The sequence below is a fragment of the Perca fluviatilis genome, chromosome 20 (genome assembly GCF_010015445.1).
Source record: "Perca fluviatilis chromosome 20, GENO_Pfluv_1.0, whole genome shotgun sequence".
Lineage (NCBI taxonomy): Eukaryota > Metazoa > Chordata > Actinopteri > Perciformes > Percidae > Perca > Perca fluviatilis.
In genome coordinates, this window is record NC_053131.1 from 6,362,221 (window position 1) to 6,386,423 (window position 24,203).

At 41.2% G+C, this 24,203-nt stretch overlaps 1 protein-coding gene across 1 annotated transcript in view; it reads right to left on the reverse strand.

Moving 5' to 3' along the window:
* The window catches only part of LOC120548985 (transcription factor IIIB 90 kDa subunit-like), a 172,579-nt gene that overhangs the window by 68,356 nt on the left and 80,020 nt on the right, over positions 1 to 24,203 (reverse strand). Inside the window, exon 12 of the mRNA XM_039785497.1 lies at positions 14,259 to 14,570. Within this exon, the coding sequence (XP_039641431.1) occupies positions 14,259 to 14,570 (312 nt within the window). The remainder of the gene's footprint in view (positions 1 to 14,258; positions 14,571 to 24,203) is intronic.

Below are 24,203 nucleotides of genomic sequence, written 5' to 3' on the forward strand. Positions count from 1 at the left end.
AAAGGCCTTTTTTTCCACAAAATTTTTTTTAGAGTCCATGGTAGAACTTCAGACATTACCACAAAGTAATGAAATACGTGTGGCAGGGTACCTTTAATATTACTTGTGCAGCCACGTGTTAATATTCAGGTTGTGTTAGGGCAATTTGCTAGCAATGTGCAATGCCAGTAAACAGACTAGCGCTGTGGAGCCATGTGCTTAGCTATTAAAGGTGTATTACATTTTTTCTCCGTTATGGATATGTGTGCTGTAATTAGGGTTGGGTACCGAAACCCGGTTCCACTATGGTACCGGTTCCTACGCAAACGGTAGTATTCGGACCGGATTAGAACGCGAATTTCGGTTCCTCATTTCGGTTCCTCATTTCGGTTCTGACTGAAATATTTACCCTCTGTCGCTCCGGACAGCGGCAGCCTCTTTTTTCTCCCTTTTCTGCCGAAGTGGCGAATGCGTTCCGGCGTGGTGTGAAGCGCGTGTCCGCCGCATTACGTCGCCCGACATGATCTCTACAATCACAGCTGATAGACGGCTTTCTGTACACGCTCTGAAACGGACGTAAAAATATCACACTTTCTCTGTAGTCTACCGTTAGCTAGCTACCGTATATGTAGGCTACTTTTAAAATGGCATATTTTCCCTCTGGGCTCACCAAAATGGACGTAAAAGCATATTAACCATTCACTGCACGGGATCGCTAGTAAACATATTAAACTTACTCTGCTAGTCTATCGTTCAAGACAAGACCCTGTAGCCTGGTGGTGGGGGAGGCGAGACAGCCTCCCCAAATTGTCTGCTCTTTCAAACTCCTACCTGGGTGTGTACAGACCTCTTGGACACTATCTGAGAGAGTTTTCTCCTATGCAGTAGGCCTACATGCCATAAGTCAGGAGAGGTGTAGTATCTTGCCAGAGAAGGCAAATATGGTCATTTTTCTGCAAAAGAACTGCTAAAGTTTGAAGCTGGTTGGCATACCAACTCAACAACATTTATTTTGTTGGTACTTGTTAATAGTGTAACTGTTATTTGTTAAATTATTGTAGTTGTGCGTTAGGTGACTTAGGTTTACTTATTTTATATTTAAGTACTTTTAAACGTTAATATATTGTTAAATTTAAATAATTTTCAATAAAAAAAAAAACTCCATAAAAAGCCTTTCTTTTATGTCATTTTTCAGTTTTTCAAGAATCGGTTTAGGAATCGTTTAGGAATCGGAATCGTTTTAAAAGTACCGGTTCGGCATCGGAATCGTAAAAATCCAAACGGTACCCAACCCTAGCTGTAATAGATGTGGCTTATTCTCAGTTTGTGTCACTGAGCAATAGGTTACATTTATGTTAATTATTACAGAGAAATTAATGTAATTCTTAGTATTGTTTCTTGTTATATGCTGGTGGCTATAACATTTAGTTTTGGTAAATAATGTTCATAGTAAGTCAGATGATTATTAATGTGCATTATTATTTGCTTATATTTCAGAACCACATCCAACTTCACAGTTAACTTCATGTTCGAGTTGTAAATAAATCTTCCTGGATCTCAAAGTCAGACATCTCTGGTTCAAGTTCTTACCGGACACCCTACAGCGGGCCAGTATTTCAATTTTAGGTTTTATAAGCCTATTGCCTATATTTTTGTAATATAATAAACATTGTTAAACTTTTTGAAACCATTTCAGCTTGTGTAGGCCTATCAGTGCTTTCTGAACATATTGAACACAATTTTAAAAATACCGCGATAATACCGAAAACCGTGATCATTTTGGTCACTATAACCATGAGGTTACATTTTTATAACGTTACATCCCTATACACTACACATTGCAAGTCTGTAAGATTATTCTAAACCTAAATCTTCTTTCATGAGTCCCCGACTAGTGTGAGAGCCCTGATAAAACCCCCAGTCCTGCTGCGTAAGGAGGGAAGGAGGAGAGGGAAGAGGGGGGGGAGGAGGTTAAGCTGTAAAATCTGCTGTGACGCAACAGCCAGGGGCGAGCGGTTTCCTGCCTTTCCCTGCCTACTAAACGGTAGCTGTCATCTCCCGTCAGGCTGGCGGCGGCAGACGAGACGGCTTCCTTTTCCCTCCTCGGGCCAGAAGACGCACATCATCTCCAATCACAGCCGGCTGCGGTGACGGGCCGCTGCAGCCATCTCTCCAGAGAGATGGAGTACTAACTGCTGCTCACACACACACACACACACACACACACACACACACACACACACACACACACACACACACACACACACACACACACACACACACACACACACACACACACACACACTTCATATTCCACACCAAACTGCTGCTGAGGTAGCATAGCTTGTACTGAGTCACGGAAAGCGTATGATTGGCCGTCCACAGAGAGCTGCCTGAGCTTGCAATAAACATTAGACTTTGGTTCTTCTTCTGGTGTTTCTGCTGTGTATCAGTGACGCCCGTCTCCCTGCGCTGTCACCACCTGTCGGTCTGCCATCCCATCCAGTCGCTCTCCTCCTCCCGGAGGTTGTGTCCATCCGGCCATATGTCCATCAAGCTCTACTGTACCGCCCCAGGCACTGTAAACACTCCCCCCTCCCACACACACACACACACACACACACGCCTGCCCAGCTGTCGCAGCAGAAAGGAAATGAATACATTTGTGAATGGATTGGCTGCATCAATGAGTAATAAGTCATTAACAATTAAAGGGGCAACATACTTGAATTTTAAAGAAGATGGCCACAGGTTTCAAACTGCTGTGGCTTGAAAAATACCACTCAATCAAATATTTATCTGACAGGTGCTGGGATTCATGTCTTTCAACGCCCCTCCCCCACCACCCACCCACCCACCCACACACACACACCCACACACACAGTACTAGACTTGTGAGGACCACCACTGACATGATGCATAACCGTAACCAACAACTACAGGGCTAACTCCAACCTCGACCCTCATGTTGAAGGAATAATTAAACACTTTGTAAATTACTCTCATTTGTTTCCTTGCTGAGAGTTCGATGAGAAGATGTATGTATGCTCAGTATTTTAAACAGGCAGCAGCCAGTTAGCTTAGCATGAAGACTGTAAACAGGGGGAAACAGCAAGTCTGGCTGTCTCCAAAAGTAACAATCCTCATACGATCACCTCTAAAGATCAGTGAATTAACATTGCTTGTTTAATCCGTATAAAAATGATGCTGTGAAAACTGCATGTGGTGGTTTTTCGGGGGGTTTTGTGCAGGACTTTTTCTTGGCCAGGTACAAGTCAAGACCTGAGAAAGTTACTGCAGTTTATTGATCGTCCTATTGATCGTCAAAAAGGTAAATGACAAAGAAGCATTACTACTGTGTGGTATTATATAGACCTGGGGGGTCAATACCCACCAGGTCCGGATTTGTTGTGTAACTGCTGTGGCCATGACTGAAAGCTGAAGTCACGAGGACCCACGAGATCTTGGAATTCTGGTAGAATAGAACCACAAAACCAACAACAGTTAGTTTCCATCCAGAGGAGTAGAGGGGAAACCAGGGAAATATGATCCGCCGTGAGCACGTGGATTTTATTTTGAAAATTAACCGGACGTTTTATTTTGCTTCTGTGCTCGACTTCCTGTCCCACACTATATGCCCTGTGCTGAATTGCCGGAGCTGGGACGGAGTCGGAACGCAGACGTTCTGCAGTCAGTGGAATTATACATATTGACTTTAAATGGAAACCTAATGACTCTGCCGCTGTCCCGGAGCGGATCTGCAGATGTTCCGCAACCGGTGGAAATTGGGGGTAAGCCCATACCGTGACAGCTTTCACCTCGCAGTTATATATGCTGTCCGCGTGGAGTTTTGAAAAGTGTAAACACTTGAAACCGCTTTACCGGCATTGCCGTGACTCACTGTGACATTAACAAAGTCAACGTTGTTTCGCTGCGTCGGCACCACAGCTCTGCGCGTGTGTTGTGTGTGTGTGTGTGTGTGTGTGTGTGTGTGTGTGTGTGTGTGTGTGTGTGTGTGAGAGAGTCGGAGCGCTCTCTGTCAAGATGCAGAGACGTCAGATATGCTCGCACTTATGCGCTCTTGGGTACCGAAATTTGGCACCGTTTGATTTAAAGTGAATCCGTCCTCGGTAGTACCATTTTTTATTTTTAATGCATTGAGAAGGGAGACTGGCATTTGTCACGATTTGGAATGAAAGGGAAACAGTAAACAGGACAGTGTTTTTTTTTTTAACAACCTAGTTAAGGCGGCATGCCCGTCTTGCTCAGGTGGTCGCCTAAGCTGCAAAGTGCTACGGGAAACCCTGCTGTAAAGTGATGTAATTTTCTGATTTTAGACTGTTCTTTTATTTGCCTTTAGCCACTTAGTCATTATATTCACATTAATGATGATTAGTCATCACAAATATCTGTAAATATTTTGTATAAGCACCAATAGTCAACCCTACAATATCGTCGCAATATCGATAGAGGTATTTCTTCAAAAATAGTGATATTTAATTTAAAATAAAGCAGATTGTTGCACTTAAATGTGTAATTGTCTGAACAATCCCAGAGTTGGAGACGCTGGTGGCTGCTGGGATCAAACCAGTGACCTACTGGTTCGGAGAGCTGCCTCTCTCCTCATTAGCTTTCCAAAAGACAACACAAAAGAGCTTGTAGATCTTTTTTTTTTCTACACATCTGACTGCTAAGTGTGTTGATACTAAAGCACAGGATGAGACTTTGAATTTTCTTTCATCCCTGAACGACTCCTCTGTGGACAGAGACAGAGAGAGAGATGAGACAAATGCTGCTCATTTAAAAGACTATAATTGACTCAGCAGAGCTGCTGCCAGAGTGCAGATCTGTTAGGAGCTTCTACCACGCCCCGAACGACTGAGAGCTACGACTCACTGCAGTAATTGCAGTTAGTAGAAAATGTTTTAGGACAACAGGTCCGTGTCTGGGGAGCACTGACTGCTTCCCTAAACGCAGCCTTACACCTGTAAAATGGTTACAAAAACGGGGTGTGAAACCAAGTTAGATCCTAAAAATGAAATGGATTCTTCAAAGAGCAAAAAGGCCCGGCTGAAATCTAGGGTTTCAAAGACTTCAAACGGCCCTTTTCGCAGACGTTTTCAGGCAATAAAAACGGCAGAGTGGTTTGACAAGAGCTGGGGAGCTGTGCTCACTGGGGTAGTTAAGGTCAGGGCAAACGTCATTGATTGAACTAAGTGCTCCGCTGAAAAACTGTGTGCCTCAATCAATGCTGCCTCTAATGGTGTGGGGCAGAGCTCCCCGAAGACTAAGGCTATAGACCAATGTGACAAAGTCATGCGGAAGGTGCTGGAATCACGCTCCTTCTGTCGGCAGACTGCTCTCAGTTTCTCCTCTGATGACACAAGTTAATGAAAATGCCATTACGCTGACAGGCCTTTGATGAGGGAGCGGGGTACAACAGAGTGACCGATAGAAAAGAGTTTAACTAGGGATGAACAGCGCTTTCATTGACAACAGCATTTCCAAAGTGGATGCACAGTTCATATTCTTAAGAAATCCTTTGAAATGGACAGTTCACTCCAAAAATCAAAAATACATATTTGTCCTCTTACCTCTTGTGCTATTTATCAGACTAGATAGTTTTGTGTGAGTTGCCCAGTGTTGGATACATTGGCCGTAGCGATGTCTGCCTTCTCTCCAATATAATAGAACTGGATGGCATAAAAAAATAAAAATAAAATAAAATACACTTGAGAAATTCAACAGCAATCCACTGGAAGCGTCTGTGTATACAGGGACACTGGGTTAAGCTATGAGCACTAGACCATTGAAGCAAGCGGTATACCCGCCGTTCCCGACCGGTCGCACGACAATGTGATGTCATGGGAGCGCCGTAACAGTTTATACTTGCGCGTGGTGGTCGCGACACTAGTTGCAGTCTTCTCCTGAACAGAGGTGGCGCAACTGAGGAAAGGCTACCGACTTTGCTCTTTCTACGGACTAGAAGAAGAAGAAAAAAGTAAACAACGGCAGAACTGGCAGCAGCATTGACGTCAGTGTTTCAATTTGACTTGATGACCTTCGTCGGATCAAGCCTTTCATTCGCCATAAAAGAACATCTTAACCCAGTAAGTTTACAAGAGAGACTTGCAGTCACTCTGAGAGTCTTGGCATCCAGTTGCTCTCAAGCTCGTTCAGGCTTCCTGTTTCCGCTTTGTTGTGCGCCGATAAAAAATATTTGTGGTGCACGACCTCTGGCACTTTAAATCCTGGAGCAACAGCGAGATCTAAGTCATTTTGACGTCACATTGTCGTGCGACAGGTCGCCGTTCCCGACTGTAAAGAGGCTTTTAACTATTTGATTATTTTCTGGTACTTTCTCCTGTGAGTAAATAAAGACATTTGAAGCCGTTTAATTCTGAGCACGTGATAAAGCCTTAGTCAGTGTCTTTGTATCAAAGCAATATTTTGACATCTGGGGAAAGATATTTACCTCTTTGCAGAGAGTTAGATGAGGAGATTGATACCAATCTCATTTATTAAAAGATGTCAATAGCATAAGAGGTCCTTGTTTTAAGTGTTAACTGCTGGAATTATCTCTTGAGTCTTCTGCTGGATGATTGGGACACACAATCTGTGATAATCAGTTGAAACCCACCACTTGGCTTTTTCAAACCAGGGTATTTTTTGGGCTGAAAATCGATAAAAACTATACGAAAATAATGAACGTTATGTGTCCTTGCTAGTAAATACACAATAATAACAGCCCTTGTGTGGCTGTCTGCGTTCACCATTTCCCAAACTATGTTTTCTTTCTTGCGCTTTTCCTGAGAGAATCCAAAATTACACCCTCTTTCTCTTGCTCCAGTGCCCTGCCCTCTACTAACAATGTCCACGAATACTACACACACACACGCACGCACGCACACACACGCACGAATGCATGAGAGCGTACAGATGAAAGGCTCGGCCCTAATGACAAGGTACTCTGTCCACTTAATACTTCAAAGATTGAGCTTGGGGGGGCCATGATACACCACCCCCGCCCTTCCCATACCCACCACAATTAGCCGTAAGAAGTGAACCAGACCAGGACCAGCCTGGATCCACAGAACCTCCATCTGTATCCAGCTCTGTGTAACCAGCCTCTAAACAAAAACACAGAGGCAGGAAAACACTCGCAGTGGGCATGGAGCTACATAAACTAACACACTAACCCTCACAGTGGTCATACACACTACATCAAGTGTAATCAGACACACATGTTAGTTTCCAAACACAATGATGGCACACAAATAAAACAGAGTACCAAACATCAGGAGACACGCAACTTGCACATAAATTGTCCATTTCAACCAAACGGTAACAGGAATTAAACTGAAGGGACTCATGACGTTCTTAAAGTGCTCATATTATGCTTTTTGCCTTTTTCCCTTTCCTTTATTGTGTTATATATCTTTTTGTGCACGTTATAGGTTTACAAAGTGAAAAAGCCCAAAGTCCACCCCAAAGGGACTTACCATCTCCAACAGAAAACACTGTTCACCAACTGCTCCAAACAGCTCTACTGTAGTCCAGCCTTTACTTCAGAGACAAACGTGTAACACATGTTATAATGCTCGCCTAGCTGCTAGCGTGGCACGCCCTCATACTCTGCTTCTGACTGGCTAGTAGTCCTTACCTAGGTACTGTCAGGGCATGCCCTCATACTCTGCTTCTGACTGGCTAGTAGTCCTTACCTAGGTACTGTCAGGGCACGCCCTCATACTCTGCTTCTGACTGGCTAGTAGTCCTTACCTAGCTACTGAGCATATACGACTCCCAACAAAGACGGAACAGAAGTGAGATGTCTCACTCTGTAGCTAAAACAGAGAGCTCAACACACAGGGTGAAAAGAGGAGCTGCAGCAATGTGCAGTACAACAAAAATATGGTGTTTTTTGAAAATTAAACCACATGAACCTATTCTGGTACAACCTCTAAATACAACTGAACTACCTGAAAATGAGCACAATATATTTATTATTAATATTTAAAAAGGACTTGTTTTTGCCTTTTCGCTGCATGTCACTAGCATCAAAGATTAGACCAATAACACAGACCAAAGACACGACACGTTGTTTCCAGGCAGCAATTTAAAATGCAACAGCAACACAGTAGACATGAAGCAGGTTAAATGTATCACGTTGTTTTTGTTTTTTAATGTTGAGCGACTTTAATGGTTGAATCCACGTTGGAAAGCAGACGTGTGGAGGTAGAAGAGGCGACTGAAAATATCACAACAGCAAAATATAAGAAAACAGTTGGTTTACTCAAGCAGAAATCTGCTGCCACAAGTTAAGGTTTCGTAAGATTGTAAATGTCAACAAACAAACCATTACAGGTAACCTACAGCTATGAGCCAAAATCTGATGTAACATACGACTAGGTGATGTAAGATTAGGGTGATGTAATCAGGATTTCGTCTTGCTGCTGCTTGGTTTACAATGAGCTGCCTGTGTTTCAGAATGGGGGCCCATGGATGGGGCAGAGATCCAGGTTAGAAGGCTCCAGCTTGGTGATATGTTGAAAGGAATCACGTCCGGGTCAGGTCGGATCTGTGGGACAGCGTGAACCTTATTCCTAGCTCATCACTGGCATTGGCTTGCTCCTTCTCTGAAAATGAATCTGTATTTCCTCCACAGTATTATATATTCAGCCAAATTCCAGGTCTGTACCAATAGTATAGCTGCAATGATTAGTCGACTAAACGATTAGTCCTTCACCAGATATATATAACAGAGACACACAGAGACACACACACACACAGAGACACACGCACACACACACAGACACAGAGACACAGAGACACACGCACACACACACACACACAGACACACACGCACACACAGAGACACACGCACACACAGAGACACACACACACACACACACACACACACACACACACACACACACACACACACACACACACACACACACACACACACACACACAGAGGAGTGAGCAGCTTCCTTCTAATCACACAGCACGGTGCGATCAGCCTCGAGTCCCACTGGCCAACAAATCGCCAACTATTTGGGGTTCGGGTTGGCTCAGTGGGTAGAGCAGGCGCACATATACTGAGAGGTTTATGCCTCGACGCAGAGGTCCAGGGTTTGAATCCGACCCGTGACGATTTCTCTCTCACTTACTATTAAACTGGTGTCAGGATGCATTTTATTTCCCAGCATTAATGGACATTAGCGCTCCAGAAATGCCGCCATTTTAGTTATTTTACTTTCCTGATCGGCCCATGCTGGCTATTGTGTTGTCTGCTTTAGTCAGTATGAAGAGTAGGGCGTGTGCTACAGGCATCAACCGACAAGGGTCAAATGAAGCAACGCGGCCACCGGTGTGGTCATTATTACGGAGTTGTAAAAGTAGATGATAAAGTGTACCCGCACTGCACTGGTTCGGAGAAAATGAGATGGTGTCAGATTGTCTTTAGAAACTTCTGCCAATGGTGAAAAAAAACAGAAAACTTAAACCCCACGAGTGTCACTCGATTTTGCATTTGATTGGTCAAGGATGGTCTCAGCACTGCAGCATCATTCTGTTACACCAACCAAAACCGAACCAACACACACTGCAGAAGCAGAATGAAGACACAGAGAGAGACAGAGACACAGAGAGAGACACACAGAGACACACACACACACACACAGAGGAGTGAGCAGCTTCCCTCTAATCACACAGCACGGTGCGATCAGCCCCGAGTCCCACTGGCCAACAATTAAACCCTTTAATCACAGCCATGCTTCATCTTTTAAAAGGCGATTTTGTCATTCATGGCCACATGCGATGACCATCATGATAGGTCAACTTGAAGAGGATGACTCAAACTAACATCACTCCACAACAACAACTTTTTTTTTTTTTTTTTTTAAAGGAGACACATTACAATCAACATAAGAGCCTATGATTCAGAGAGCGGCGATTCATTGCAGTTTGGTAATTGTGGCTCCTCTCACTCTTCACCTCGTCCCAATTGTGTATTCCCCTGATGAAATGAGGTCAGTGGCATTACTGGGGGGACACTTTCATCAGGTTAATGGGTGGCTTGACCTGAGCTATGGATGTTTTAGGGCAGCAGGTTTTTACAGAGGCCTTTCCCCATGGAACAGGAGTGTCATAAAGGAACGGAAAGGGATCAGCGTCTTTCTAAAAAGGACACTTTGACAGGACTGGGACCCGTTTCCCAAAAGCATAATTATCGTTAATCATATGGGATTGTTATAAAATCCATTTTACAAACCTTCTTAAGCTCAGGAAGTGTTTCCCAATGTCATTGTCTCTTACAATCATAGATGATAGATGAACAACTTGTTGTTTTGTTAAGTCAATATATCTCATGGTGAGCACTGATGTTCTCTGTTAAGAGACAGTCGATGTAAAATTAGGTTTAAATTAGAGACCAAGCACTCTTGTTTTTGTCATCGTCCTCCTCTCCCTCTTCTAGCCTCAGACTCAGTTTCCATTCCTTATTATTTCTAATATTTGAGAGTGTTCATAAAAAAGCTCTTAACTTCTATGTGGGATCATTGTGGAGAAGAAAAAAAAATAAAAAAAAGATAAAAACAAAACAATTTATCCCAAGGGAAATTTCTTTGCAGCAGTTGCAATACAAAGTGGGAAGAGTGCAAATTAGGGCTGAAACGATTCCTCGAATAACTCGAATAATTCGATTACAAAAAATCCTCGATGCAAAATGACTTTCCTCGAAGCTTCGTTAAATCAATGTTACCAACGTTGTATCGCTGACGGACAGTGTTTCCGCACGGAGCATTATTACTGTCGCACAGACGCGGCTCAGTCTGCTGCTGGCGACACATGCCAGAGCGAAAATAGCGAGGGACTAATTGAAGAGACAGGCTGGAGAAAACGACAGAAAGTGTCCAAAGTTTGGAATCAGTTCAAACGTAATTAAAACTAAAACTGTACAGTCAGTGTCTACTGCAAAATCAAACTAGCTTAGCACGATAATAGCACGACGTCAGTGCTTTAGCATCTCAACAGAAAACATGGAGTCTAACTTAATCCTCCATTCCACGAAACGGACCCGACAAAAGTAAATCACAGAGTCGTATGGACGATGAAACTACACCAAACACAACAACTACCGAAATCAAAGACAAGACAATAGGTAGTGGTGACCACCATCTGATCTAAAGAGCTGACGCTCGGAAAAACAGCGGATTGTTCTCTCTCTCTCTCTCTCTCTCTCTCTCTCTCTCTCTCTCATATTTGACATAATCAAATATATAAATGAAAATAGGTTGAGTATAACTAATATTTACATATAGGCCTACTGTATATACAGATCAGTCTCAGGTTGAAACTTGAAAGTTAAGTTGCACAACTTAATGTAATGTTTGTGTATGTTTAATGTATGCCTTAGTTTGAGGTTGATATCATTAGGAAAAAAAAATCTTTAAAAACAATGTAATATGGCACTTAAATGCACTTAATATGTTTAGTTTTTTGAGAGATGATATTGTAAGCAATGTAGGCAATACAAATGTTGCTTTTTTCCAAAAATGTTGCTTTTTTCCAAAAATGTTGCTTTTTTTTTCAAAAATGTTGCTTTTTTCCCTAGTTTGGGTTGTTTAAAAACGCAAAAAAAAATTATCCGATTAATCGATCGATAAAGTGCTAGATTAATCCATTACAAAAAGAACCGATAGCTGCAGCCCTAGTGTAAATCCAAAATATACACAATCTCAAAAATGCCAAAATCAGGTTGACTGTGATCCTACAACTATAAAGAGGTTAATGGTAGGGCTCAGTGTTGGTGGGGTTGCATATAGTATGTACAGTATCAGATCTGACGTGATCTGACATGAGGCCCAGGTCAGTATTTATGGACACAAAGAGGCCTCAAACCTGTGACCTTTAAGTTACAGGATGTTCTCCAAACATTAGACCACCTCATCGCCCCTTCCCTCATAACATCCATCCATCAAAACACACTTCACCTCCCCCCCCCTGGCCTCTCCCCCCCCAATCCCCCCGCTCAGAACCATAAAAACACAGGTTTCCTCATTGGGGCAGATGTAGCTGCATGGCACCATTACCTCACATCCATCACCGCCTCTGCACACCCAGATAGAGGCCGGGCAGAACATCCCACTCGCGTAATTAGGTAATTATAGGCAACGCATGATGGATCCCTGTAGCTGCTTTATTTTTGCAACGGTTAATAAGTCATATTGACAGAGGGTGTGATCACGCCTACGGTTTGTTTACCGCCACGGAAAAGTTCAGTCTGTTGTTGTGTTTGGATCTTTATTCGCGTTACCTGGCTGCACACCATGTGAACAAATGTTGCAAGGATAAGTGTGTTGAAATATTCTTTTTCTTTTAGATCTACAAATCCACAGACAACACCAAAACAATAATTAATGTGTCTACTAAAAAAGTATTGTGTGTATCACAGCCTGATGAATGTTCTTCCTCGGTGTTATAGAGTTCTATTGTTATTGTCGATTGAAGAAACTCATCAGTGAGCCACACTGCTGCACTGGCTGACATGTTCCTTCATCACCATTAACACACACACACACACACACACACACACACACACACACACACACACACACACACACACACACACACACACACACACACACACACACACACACACACACACACACACACACACACACACACACACACACCTGACTCAATCCCACATACACCGTCCTGCTGCCACAAACACTCACTACAGTACCAACTGTGGATTCATCCATGGCTGAACATACTCCCCAACAAATGCACTATATATATATATTTATTTTTTTTTTATTTATAAAAGCCACAGTGATTAGCGGTTTTAGAAAATCACAGAACTTTTTTTTTTTTTAAAGAAGAAACTATATATCTTTGTGAAAGCTTGGAGCTGAGAGCCACAGACAGGGTGGGGAAGTCAGAAAGTATTGAGCAACGGACTAATTAAGGAGACATGAAGAAAAGGCTGAATACGAGCAGTCACGCTGATGTGGCATCACATGTAAAGTCCAAGTCAGGACCAAGTCCTAAACTTTAAACAAGTCATTATTTATCTGCTGATCGGAGCTGCCAAATGTACCTTTTCCTCCTGCTCGTGCAACGTGATTGGCTGCAGTCAGACAAGATTAAAATTATATCTGTTGTTAGGAAAATATAGTTTATTCACTGCACATACTTTTTATGACAGGATCTTTTCATTAAGGATGGAAAGGATAGAAAGTCATTTTAAGTCCAAAGGCTTAAGTCCAAGTGAAGTAACGCTTAAATGAAGTAGATTTCAACTTCCAAGTCTTTTTTAATTTTTGTCTATAGTCATCAGATTCATGATTTGAGTCTAAATCAAGTCCAAGTCATGCTACTCACGTCCCCACTGTTTCTTTGTTTTCTACCCATAAACCGTAGCACTGTTTCCTATATTTTTACAGGTAATGTTCACCTAACCAATAAAAGTTTAGAGTTATTTTTTCCTGTCTTGGGGAGGTAATTTGCTTCACCCAAGTTTAAATGACATTGTTCGCGTCGGTACAAACAAGTGACAGACAACCTCTCCAGAGAGACGTAGCTGAATGTGCTGCAATCAAACAAAACAACAACTTGCAGTATTTTGGCACAAATCCACCCCAAGAGTTGAGAAACTCTGCTACCTCGCCTCCTGAACATCTCCCACACATTCCCTATCTGTCTGCGGCGCACTAAAAAGGGTTATACATAATAAGGGATGACAAATTTCACATACAGCTCAGCCAATTTCATCCTGGAGCAGAGTTAATTACGACAATTAAACCTGAGAGAGCATTCTTTAACTTGATTATGGGTTATTATGGGCATACAGTAGGTACCAGACACAGCAAAGGATCAACGGTATCACCTCAGCATTCCCAATCAGACCAGAAAGCTTTTAGAAAGACGTTTGCTAAATCAAACATAATGCCGGAAATGTTTTAAAAGCACCAGATTACTTTACATACTACTGTATGTGGAGTCGAGATACATTAAATACACCCACCCATTAAATACACCCACCATGCCTCTCAAATCTAAAAACAGTGCCGGGAGAGAAGCTCGAGAGCTAATTTTTGCCGACAAATGAGATTACCATGCCCCAGAAATCAGGACTCTGTGACAAAACCCAAGAAAAACGTCCAATCTAGTTAATCTGATTTGAGGTAAAGTGATACCAAATGGGATTGTTATGCCTAAAAATGAGGCCTCTAGTCTGAAAAAAAAAAAAAAAAAACAGGCTACACTCACCGTTCTCCTTCTCGTCTCCAATGCAGTTGTCGATGGACTCGGGGAGGCCGAGGGTGGCTGCTGTGGGCATCGGGCCCAGGATGGACGCCAGCGACGGGGCTTTTCGCTTCGGGACATCCTCCTCATGGTTCTCCTCTTCCTCCTCTGGTCTCTTGCGCTCCAGTTTCAGCAGGGCCTCCAGCGTCAGCTCGCCCAGGTCTTTGCCAAAGTGCTTGGCCACGGCCTGCAGCACGTCTTCCTCCTCTGATTCCTCACAGTCTGGGTCTGTCTTAGACGATGTGGAGAGGGTGTCGCCGTTGTCCTTATCGCAGTCTGGGAGAGGGACACGGATAGCGATGCAGGTTAAAAAATTAATGTGGTGTTTAAAGTATCCCTTTAACCCCTCCTGTTTGACCAGTTTTCAAAATGTCTATATCAGAAACATGGGTTTCTTTTTAACAAAATTACCCAAAAAATAACATGGATGGTTCCCTACAAACATACATACAAATTTGGAAAAATTTGAAGTTGGAAAAAAGGTAATAATTGCAATATATCGCAGAATATTGCAATATGTTTAAAATCACAATAACATTGTATCGTGACATAAGTATCGTGATGATATTGTATCGAAAGGCCTCTGGTGATTCCCACCCCTAACAATTTCCGATAAACAAAGTTTTTTGACCATGAATTCCAAAAATAAAATGTGAAAATCACATATTAAATTATAAAATGTGAAAAACACATTTTATCACATTTAGAACCACTGTAGTAAAACAAGATATTGATCAAAATAAACGCCACAAGTGCAGTGAGATGGTTTAAAAATCTCTAAGAATAGAAATGATGAATGATCCAGACAAAAATAATTGGGATCATAATTTTGGTCCTCTCGTGGCCCTGGTGCCTAATTAAAATGTGTCAGGATGTGAAAGCATCATAGCAGCTGGAAGAGCAACATGCCCCGCCCACTGTGTGGAAAGTGGGGTGTGTGTGTGTGTGTGTGTGTGTGTGTGTGTGTGTGTGTGTGTGTGTGTGTGTCAGAGACAGACAAAGAAAGAGGGCCAAAGATGAAGAGAGCCAAAGGTAGAAACAGATAGAGTGATGAGTGCACTTTGGTGTGTGCTGTCTTGTGTGTGTGTGTGTGTGTGTGTGTGTGTGTGTGTGTGTGTGTGTGTGTGTGTGTGTACTGCGATTTCTATACCGATGGGGACCTTGACCTGAATACACACTCACAAGGTGGGGACTCGTGTCACCGTGGGGACCAAAATCAGGGTCCCCACGGGCAGACCCTCTCAAAGCATAGAAAACAGCTTCCTGATATGCCCAGTATCAATATCTCCAATGTCCCCTTTGGGGGTTTTCATGAGAAAAAGTGTGTGTGTGTTAAGACGCTGACGTCCTACTGGCAAACGGTGGTATTGCAAGTGTGTGAACTTTTCTGTGAACATGCGCCCCTCCTGGTAATAAATGGTATTGCAGCATAATGAAAATTTAACTCAGTCAATGATGCACCCCTCCTGGTGGGAGATGGTATTACAGCATAATACAATTTGAACTTTCTGTTAGCCCAGCCATAGTAACTCAAACTCAGAATACTTAAAATTAAAGTCCTACAATTTGATCAATATCTACTGGTTTAACATAAAATTCAAAATTCAATTCCACTTAAAAAGCTATCTCTGCTTAAACATGTCCTAGAATGTGCTTTTTCTTTTGTTTAATTTGCAATTATAACTAAAATGAGGCTATTTATTGTCTAACATAAGAGAATTATGAACAAATCTTGTTGCCTTAGTTAAGTTAAATGTTACATTTTACTGTAATTATATTGCAGATAGCTAGTTTATCTTTGTGTCATAATACTAAAACTGTATTTACTTTGCCAGTTACCTGTTTATAGACCTAAATTATCAAGATAGGATTACTGATTTTCAAAATGTTTTTTATCCTGATGATCCATCAAATATACTAGTGAATTAGTGAATCTATTTACAAATGGTTATGAAACTGTAAAAACACACCTCACTATAGGCCTATTGGCCCTTCAGATCAATAGATAAATCTTCTTGCTCAGTTATTTCTTCATAGTTTTGTTTCATAACATTAGAAACTTGGTAATATAGGCTACTAACCATGCATGCAACATCTTCATCATGTCAAACGCCTGTGCCTAATATCTTCATTACCTCATTCATCTAATATAACTATATAACCAGACCTAGTAACCTTGCAAAGGTTTCGATTTGTGGATTACAGCTCTAAAGGTAAAGGTAAAGGTACTTTATTTGTCACATACACGTAAGCATGTAGCGAAATTCATTCTCTGCATTTAACCCATCCCTCAAGGGAGCAGTGGGCAGCCAATGACAGCGCGCGGGGGACCAACCTCAGATCTGACCCAGTGCCTTGATCAAGGGCACTGACTGGAGAACCTAGTACATGTTTTTGATGGTGGGGGAAACCGGAGCACCCCGGAGGAAACCCACGCAAACATGGGGAGAACATGCAAACCTCACACACAGAAAGGCCCCGGAACGAATTTGATTCGAACACAGAACCTTCTTGCTGTGAGGCCACAGTGCTAACCACTGGACCACCATGCTACTATTACATTACATGTCATTTAGCGGACGCTTTTTTCCAAAGTGACTTCCAATTGTTACATATGTCAGAGGTTGCACGCCTCTGGAGCAACTAGGGGTTAAGTGTCTTGCTCAGGGACACATTGGTTGATGTATCGCAGTGGGAATTTAACCCAAAACCGTTATGCTGGAGATGGGGTTTCCCATCTGGCCACATATTTCCAAAAATACGAATAGGAAACATCATTTGAGGCTCAGAAAGCACACATCTCACTGACCATGTCTCCGGCACTGGAGCCCACAGTGCAGTTTGCTCTCCCTTTGCTTTACGCTCTGTACACTACTGACTGGCCCTCCAGGACCCCTGTAAAGCTTATATGCAACAATGATGTGTCAGCTTACAGACATGATGTCAAGCAGCTGGCATCCTGGTGCAGCCACAACAACCTGTAACTAAATGCTCAGAAGACATTGGAGATGATTGTGGACTTCAGGAAGAGCCCCTGAGCACCTCCATCTGCCCTTAAAGATGATAGGCAAAGGTTCAAGATAATAACCCCATTCAACAAGTATCACACGTTCCACATTCCAGCACTCTTTCAATTTTCAGGAGTAACCTTCTAATACAGTAGCTTCCGTGGCAAAAGTTTGAGCTTAAAGTTCCAAACGCACTATGGCACAAAAAGTCTAATGCCTCTACTGATGGGGGGATCTGTAACATACAAAACCTTTGCCTAAATAGCGACCTTTCTACAATACTGCTGGTTCTGTGGTGTTGGGCTTAAAATCTGATGCCTGCAGTGCCATGGAAGCATCAAATGAGGCAGGTCAAAAGAACTGCGTCAATTATCGCTTTCAGTGCGTTTGGGCCTTGATTTACAGCATACAACATATTTTTCTTTTGATAGAGAGCAAAAAATAAAAGGTAGGCTTTAATATATATAGCCTATTTCATAATTATAACTTCTGTAATATATTTAAGTTTCCAAAAGTTGGGACCTTTACCTATCATCTTTAACATTCTTGGCTCAGTAGTCACCACTGGGACACACATTTAAGAATACACAATATCCCAGGATCTGAAGTGGGATGCAAAAATCAACACCAATGCCAAAGGCTGAAAGAGCATACTTCCTGCTTCTGGTAAGGTTAAACAGGACTCAGGACTTGGCCAGACTCAGCTGCATTATCCAGTTTGCTAAATTGATCATTGGTTGAAAGCTACCATATCTATGTTTCCCCCCTCATTAACAAATAACTGTATGTGTATATATGACAGCCTTCTGCCACAAACCCCTTATAACCCTCACGCCCTGCTATTGCTATTGCTTACAAAGAAATCTGTATATTCTGTTTGATAAGATCATTACTTACCCTAGCCCAGATTTCCTTTTTTTTACACTCAGCCCAACCTAGTTTGATAAAAAATGTAATATGTTTCACATGGATTAATCATGGTGCTGCATCTGTATCCTTCATAACTTGCGGCTGTTTAGGTTTAAAACAAACAAGCACGTTTCTAACTGTGTGTGTCAGGTGTGCCTGGATATTACAGAACTATGGGTCTTCATGTTGAGGTAAATTTCACAAAACAGAAAAGTCAAATCCATAATTTAAAGTGTGTTTTCAGTCATCCAGGTCAGAGGATGCCTTGAATTACTCAGCAAGAGCAAAATTGTCTTAAAATAACTGCAAAAAAAATCAGCAGTCGTCCATTTTAGTAAAAACATGACCAGTCAGGGTCAGTAAAATTGCAATTTCCATATTCCCTTGAATGCAGCAGTAGTGCAGGTGCAGATTGCAGTCCTCCCTCCCCCACCCAATATGTCTCAACTGACCTGGTTGTGACCTCTGAAGCAGAGAGGCCCAGAGGAACAGACAGTTTGGCATGAATTCAGTTATTTCCAAACAAAACCTCACGTTATTTTATGCTATACATGTTCAATAAAGACTAATGTATTAAATATGTATTCATTATAATTATATTTATAGTTATTTAAGAGATGATTAAGATATTTTGATACTTAAGTAATAGCTTACAACAGGCCATGAGTATGTTGTGATAAAGGCACAACATATAGCAGGGGCAGATAATGTTAGCCTAGCACAGACTTTTTGCACAGACTATTTCTTTTACATAAAGCTAATGAAAAGGCACACAATAACAAAAACTAACTTAACAATCGAGACAGAACTAGACAAGCAACTAACTACTGGCGGCAGTGGTAGAAGAGCAACTCCTGTTTTCTGCTAGATTAAAATTGCTGTGTTTATCAATGAAGAAGGCTTTTAAGAGAGCATAGACAACAACTTCAATTCCTTTTAGTAAAGGGCTGTCTGATGGCAAAATAAAGCGGCGAAAAAATTCTAAATATATACAGTATATAGATACTTCGCCAACCAACTCTGTTTCATGGCAGTGTGTGTGCAGATGAACAGCTTTTTTTTTTTTTGGTTTTATTTTATGATCACTGTTATGCACCATCCCCAACGCTTGTTTTTTTTTTTTTTAAAAAATTTTAATTATAGCTTTTTTTTTGTTTTTTTTTTTTATCTACTGTTATGAAGAACAAATCCAGTTTGCTTGATTTGAGCAACCTTTTTATATTATGGTTTTTGATAGTTTAGTTATGCCATCTCATTTGCTGGACTACCATACCTGATATTCAAGCTCATTTGAAGGTTTGGTGCAGTTCCGCTTTATTGCTTGCCATCCATTCTCCTTCTTTTTCCCCACCATGGATACTTCTGATGTTGCTTCAGATCTGCATCTTATCCCTACATTTCATTTACATATAGATAATATAGTATAAGCTAACAATGATGAATACATTGTTACTTTTGTAATTAACTTTAAAAAGCTGTAAGGCCTAAAGAGAACTATGAATACAATTCCGAAAACTTTAAGCTCATGTATTAACCAACAATACTCCAAACCATATAATTTCTATGGTTCAGACTGCTTAAAGCTGCTTACACATAAAAGCCGGCAAAATCGCTCTGCTTGCGGCCAATCCATTGAGAGCAGTGCCGCAACTAGGCACTGCGCTACCCCTGGCATCATGCACCTCTCAGAATTGCCGAATTGCTCGCTTGCTCTCAGCACAATTACATTTTTTCACTCAAATTCAAATCAAACAGGACATCTTAAAGGCCCCTTTCAGTGTATTTTGACATATTTATGGTATTTCATATTTTTGAGTCATTTTCATGACAATTTTGAGTAACAAGTGAGAGGCAGTTTCTGTGTTGTTCTAATAATTGTCTCATTTGTGGTCTGATAAACACTGACTTTATCAAATTGGAAGTTTCTAATATATTATAGAAGAGTTTAGACCAAAGATTGGCGGCGAGACACAACTGTTTTAGAACATTGCAGTTTCAGCAGTCTAAACTGGCTCATCTCAGCTGGACACAAACCGGCTAATGGTGTTACTGCGACTCAGCTGGTCAAGTCTCCAGAGGCTGGTTTTAAAACGTTAGAGACGTCTTCTGTTTCAACAGAAGTCAGCTGGTTGAGTGAGCTTACAAACTATAGAAATAAAATGATCCATAATGCATTTATTTCTGTTACAAACTCTCAGCTGGTGGAAATGGCAGTTTTAGACAGTGGCTCAACGAGCGCTGCAGCCCAGGGTTTGTGGTGGAGCGAGGAGTTAGAGAGATTGAAGAGAGGGAGCTGCGTTAGAACAAAGTTGAGAATCAGAGAACTACAATATGAGAAATATATTTTGATGAATGTTATGAACATGTAAGATAAAAATATGTATATTTATTATTAATTAATTTTGTATTGATGGGGAGAAAAATTTATTAATTTAGTATAAAAACCCAACCAATAATGAAGAAATTAATTTCAAATAATGCCAAATATTTGTCTGCTTATATGCTAAAACTTTCAGTGTTTGCGCATTATGGTTTAAATTGTAGTCTTAAATTGGAGCTAATGTTACCACATTTTAAAAGAAACACTGTTACACACAATCTGTCATGTTCCAGTCCCCATCCTGACCACGCCCACCCCACTCACTGGCCATGCCTTTACCATGTGGCCAACATGAGGTGTGTTTGCCTCGTGTCCAGGCCCTCCCCTTACATTAGGTGAGTTTGGCGTGGTGTGAACTCAAATATCAACTGAACGGATAAGAGCACGCCCCGGACATGCACAAGCATCTATACCAGGGTTGGCCAACCAGTTCAGAATAAAGAGCCACAATAAAACCACGCACCAGCAGCAAAAGCCACACAACACATGCAGGTCCACATTACTAACAGAAACACATGACTTCCATATCTAATGAAAGTCATAGCAATACATAGCAGTTTTCATAGTTTTTTTTTTCTTACTTAGATGGACTCAGTGGGAAACCTGACAGTCTTTGTTTACCCACAATCCTTTTTAGGTCTGATTGTTAACACTCGGTTGTGGCCACTCTTTCACTCATTTGTCACTAGAGGGCTTTCAAACAATCTGACTCAGCAGTGAAAGGGTTAATATTGAGGAAAGGTGATCTGGGGCTGCTTTGTTTTCCTCAAAGGGCTGCAGAATCTGTCCATAAAAAACGCTACTTTCGTTATCTTTTTATTTAAAATAATTGTCAGATGCATTCAGGTGCTTTTTTTAACCAATCTGGAAATGTTTCAAAAAGTTTAAAAAAAAAAAAATCCACCAATAACACAGCCACACAGTGAAAGAGCCTCAAAGGGAGAGGCACAGAGCCGCATGCGGCTCAAAGAGCCACAGGTCTCCAAGCCACCCCTGATCTATACAGATATTTTTTGATGAATGTTATGAACATGTAAGATAAAAAATATTTATTATAATTATTATTAATTTTTCCTAATGAGAAAAATGTATCCATTTAGTATGTACACTTGTCATTGGCTTAATTTTTGAGGGAAAAAACCTAACTAATAATAAATTAAAAATTAAAAATAATTATATTTTATTTCAAGTTAAGCCAAAAGCATTCGTCTGTTATATGCTGAAAGGTTTCAGGGTTCGTTTGGGTTTCGATCGTTTTCTCAAATTGAGCTACTGACCCTTTAAAAAAAAACACTGTTACACACGTATGTCGTGTTCGAGTCCCCATCCCGACCACGGCCCATCCCCACTCACGGCCATGTGGCCAGTGTGTACCTATGAGTCCCCATGGTGTCCAGCCCTCCCTCCACGTAAGCTGTGAACTCGCGTCAGATCTTCACTGCATGGACGAGAGCGGCTGGAGTCATGGATCAGGGAGAGATGGTTGAGTCTAAAATTGATTTTTGCCTTCCATTTTAAACCGTTTACAATGACTGTTTCAAGATGGTTGTACTGTGTTTCACATGTAAAAGCAACTCTTATAGATTACATTTGAAAATAAAAATGTTAGAAGGCTACTTATATCTTGTCAGCCAAATAAGTTACTGCTAGCTAGTTTACTGGCAGCTAACATTACAGTTTATAAATAACACCATCTTAGTTTACAGTAAACCGTTCTACGTCGTGATTGTCAAATGGAAACCTTAGTTTAGGACAGTAGCAGGTGTGGTTCTCAGGACCAAGTACGCCATTTTGTAATGTGCACATGCCGTGACCTTTGCCATTTTGCAACTTTTTACCATACAGTATTGTGTGTTTTGTGTGTTGGGGTTTAAACAAAAGTATAAATCAAGAGATGGCTGCAGTAATGCCAAATGCAACTGATACCGAGCTGAAATGAAATGTACTGCAACATACGTGGTTCTTGCAGTCAAGAATCAGATAGTGCTGTGTGGCGGAGGTGGGGGTGTTGAGTGAGAGGGAGTGGTGACTACAAGAAGGTGGGGGCTGGGAACTATTTTCTCAGAGATAAATATTTGTACTTAAAGATTTTCCCTAACAAAACCATCCTATCATGTTTCTGGACTAATATTTGAAGTTTGTAGTGTTAAGAATTGGTTTATAAGCTTGTATTGTAATCTGCATGTATTTATTATCATTACCGAGCATTAGTATGGCTTCAGATAGTATAATGTTGACCCTTTAGACTCAAGAGTTTTCAGCCATTTCGGTCCAGACACAATGGAAAATATATAAATTTTGTAGCTATTAATTTATTGAAAATATGGACATGTGTTATACTCACCTCTCTGATGGTCATATGACACGTTACTGCCTCATCTACTGTTATAATAAACTGGAGAAATGCAGCTACAATTATTGTGACTAATATGATATGACTTGCAGGGAAGAAGATTGACAACCATTCATGGTCACCGTGACAGCCCTTTAAATTCTTCAAGGTCGTAAAGTGATGATTAGGATAACTTCATGAATATGAATTTGCACTTAATGATCTCTTTTTTTTATTTTGCTGGTACACATTAACATTCACTATAGAATGTTGTTTTGGAAATATTGTCATGGAAATCAGTGTTAGTTTGGTGCATGAGACTCGCGAAGGTTGATGTGTTGCATGGCAAAGGCTTTCGATTTAACGAAGTATTCCACCTGCAGTTATGTTGATAAATCCAACTTTCTGAGTCCTGGGCGCAGGGTTATCTCTGCCATTATAGAGCTTAGGGGCAGCCAAAGCATAGTAAAAACATAAAAACAATTTGGACATCATCTGGTTCACTGGGTAAACATAGACTGTATAGGTATCTATTAAACAGGAGGGGCTCCCTTAGCTGTTGTCTTCTGGACGATCGTGCTTGTATGATGGATACAAACAGTAAAGTTACAACCACACAATAACACACCATGCATGTTGCACCATGGCAATTTACAACCGACACAGTAGATAGTATTATTGGTGGAAAAGAGGAAAGGACAATAATGAGTATATATATAACTATACTCTGGATTGTTGCATAATAGATGTGAATGGCAGAATTTTTAGTCTGTGTACAGTATATCTGTTAGTAATTGCTACAACTCCTCAAGACCAAACCAAGTTCCCGTCTCCTGCTTGCTGCCTGCTGGTTTAAAATTAAGCGGTTAACCAACCGACTGAAACTAGCGACAACTTTAGCTAAGGTTCACTCACCAACCGTGGGCTGACCTTCTAGGTGAATGGCTATTCATTTTGGTAATAAGCTCCTCCAAGTTTTGCTTCTAATGATCCTTCCCTAAGCTGCAACCAACTTACAACCTCAGCTAAGCTTTTGCAAAATAACTGTTTAATGACATCCCTTAGTATTATGCATATTAGATATTGTCGGTGCATCCTAACGCTCACAATCTCCAGGGGAAAACCCTGTCATGCACTGTCACACATCCAAACAATTACCAATGTATGAAACACACATCCTCAACATTTCTATGGCTGCGCAAATGTATAGTTTACCAGAAATGGGGTTTCCCTATGATGCTCTACCTCATAACGTTTCAATGTGGCCAGCAACTGCGGCA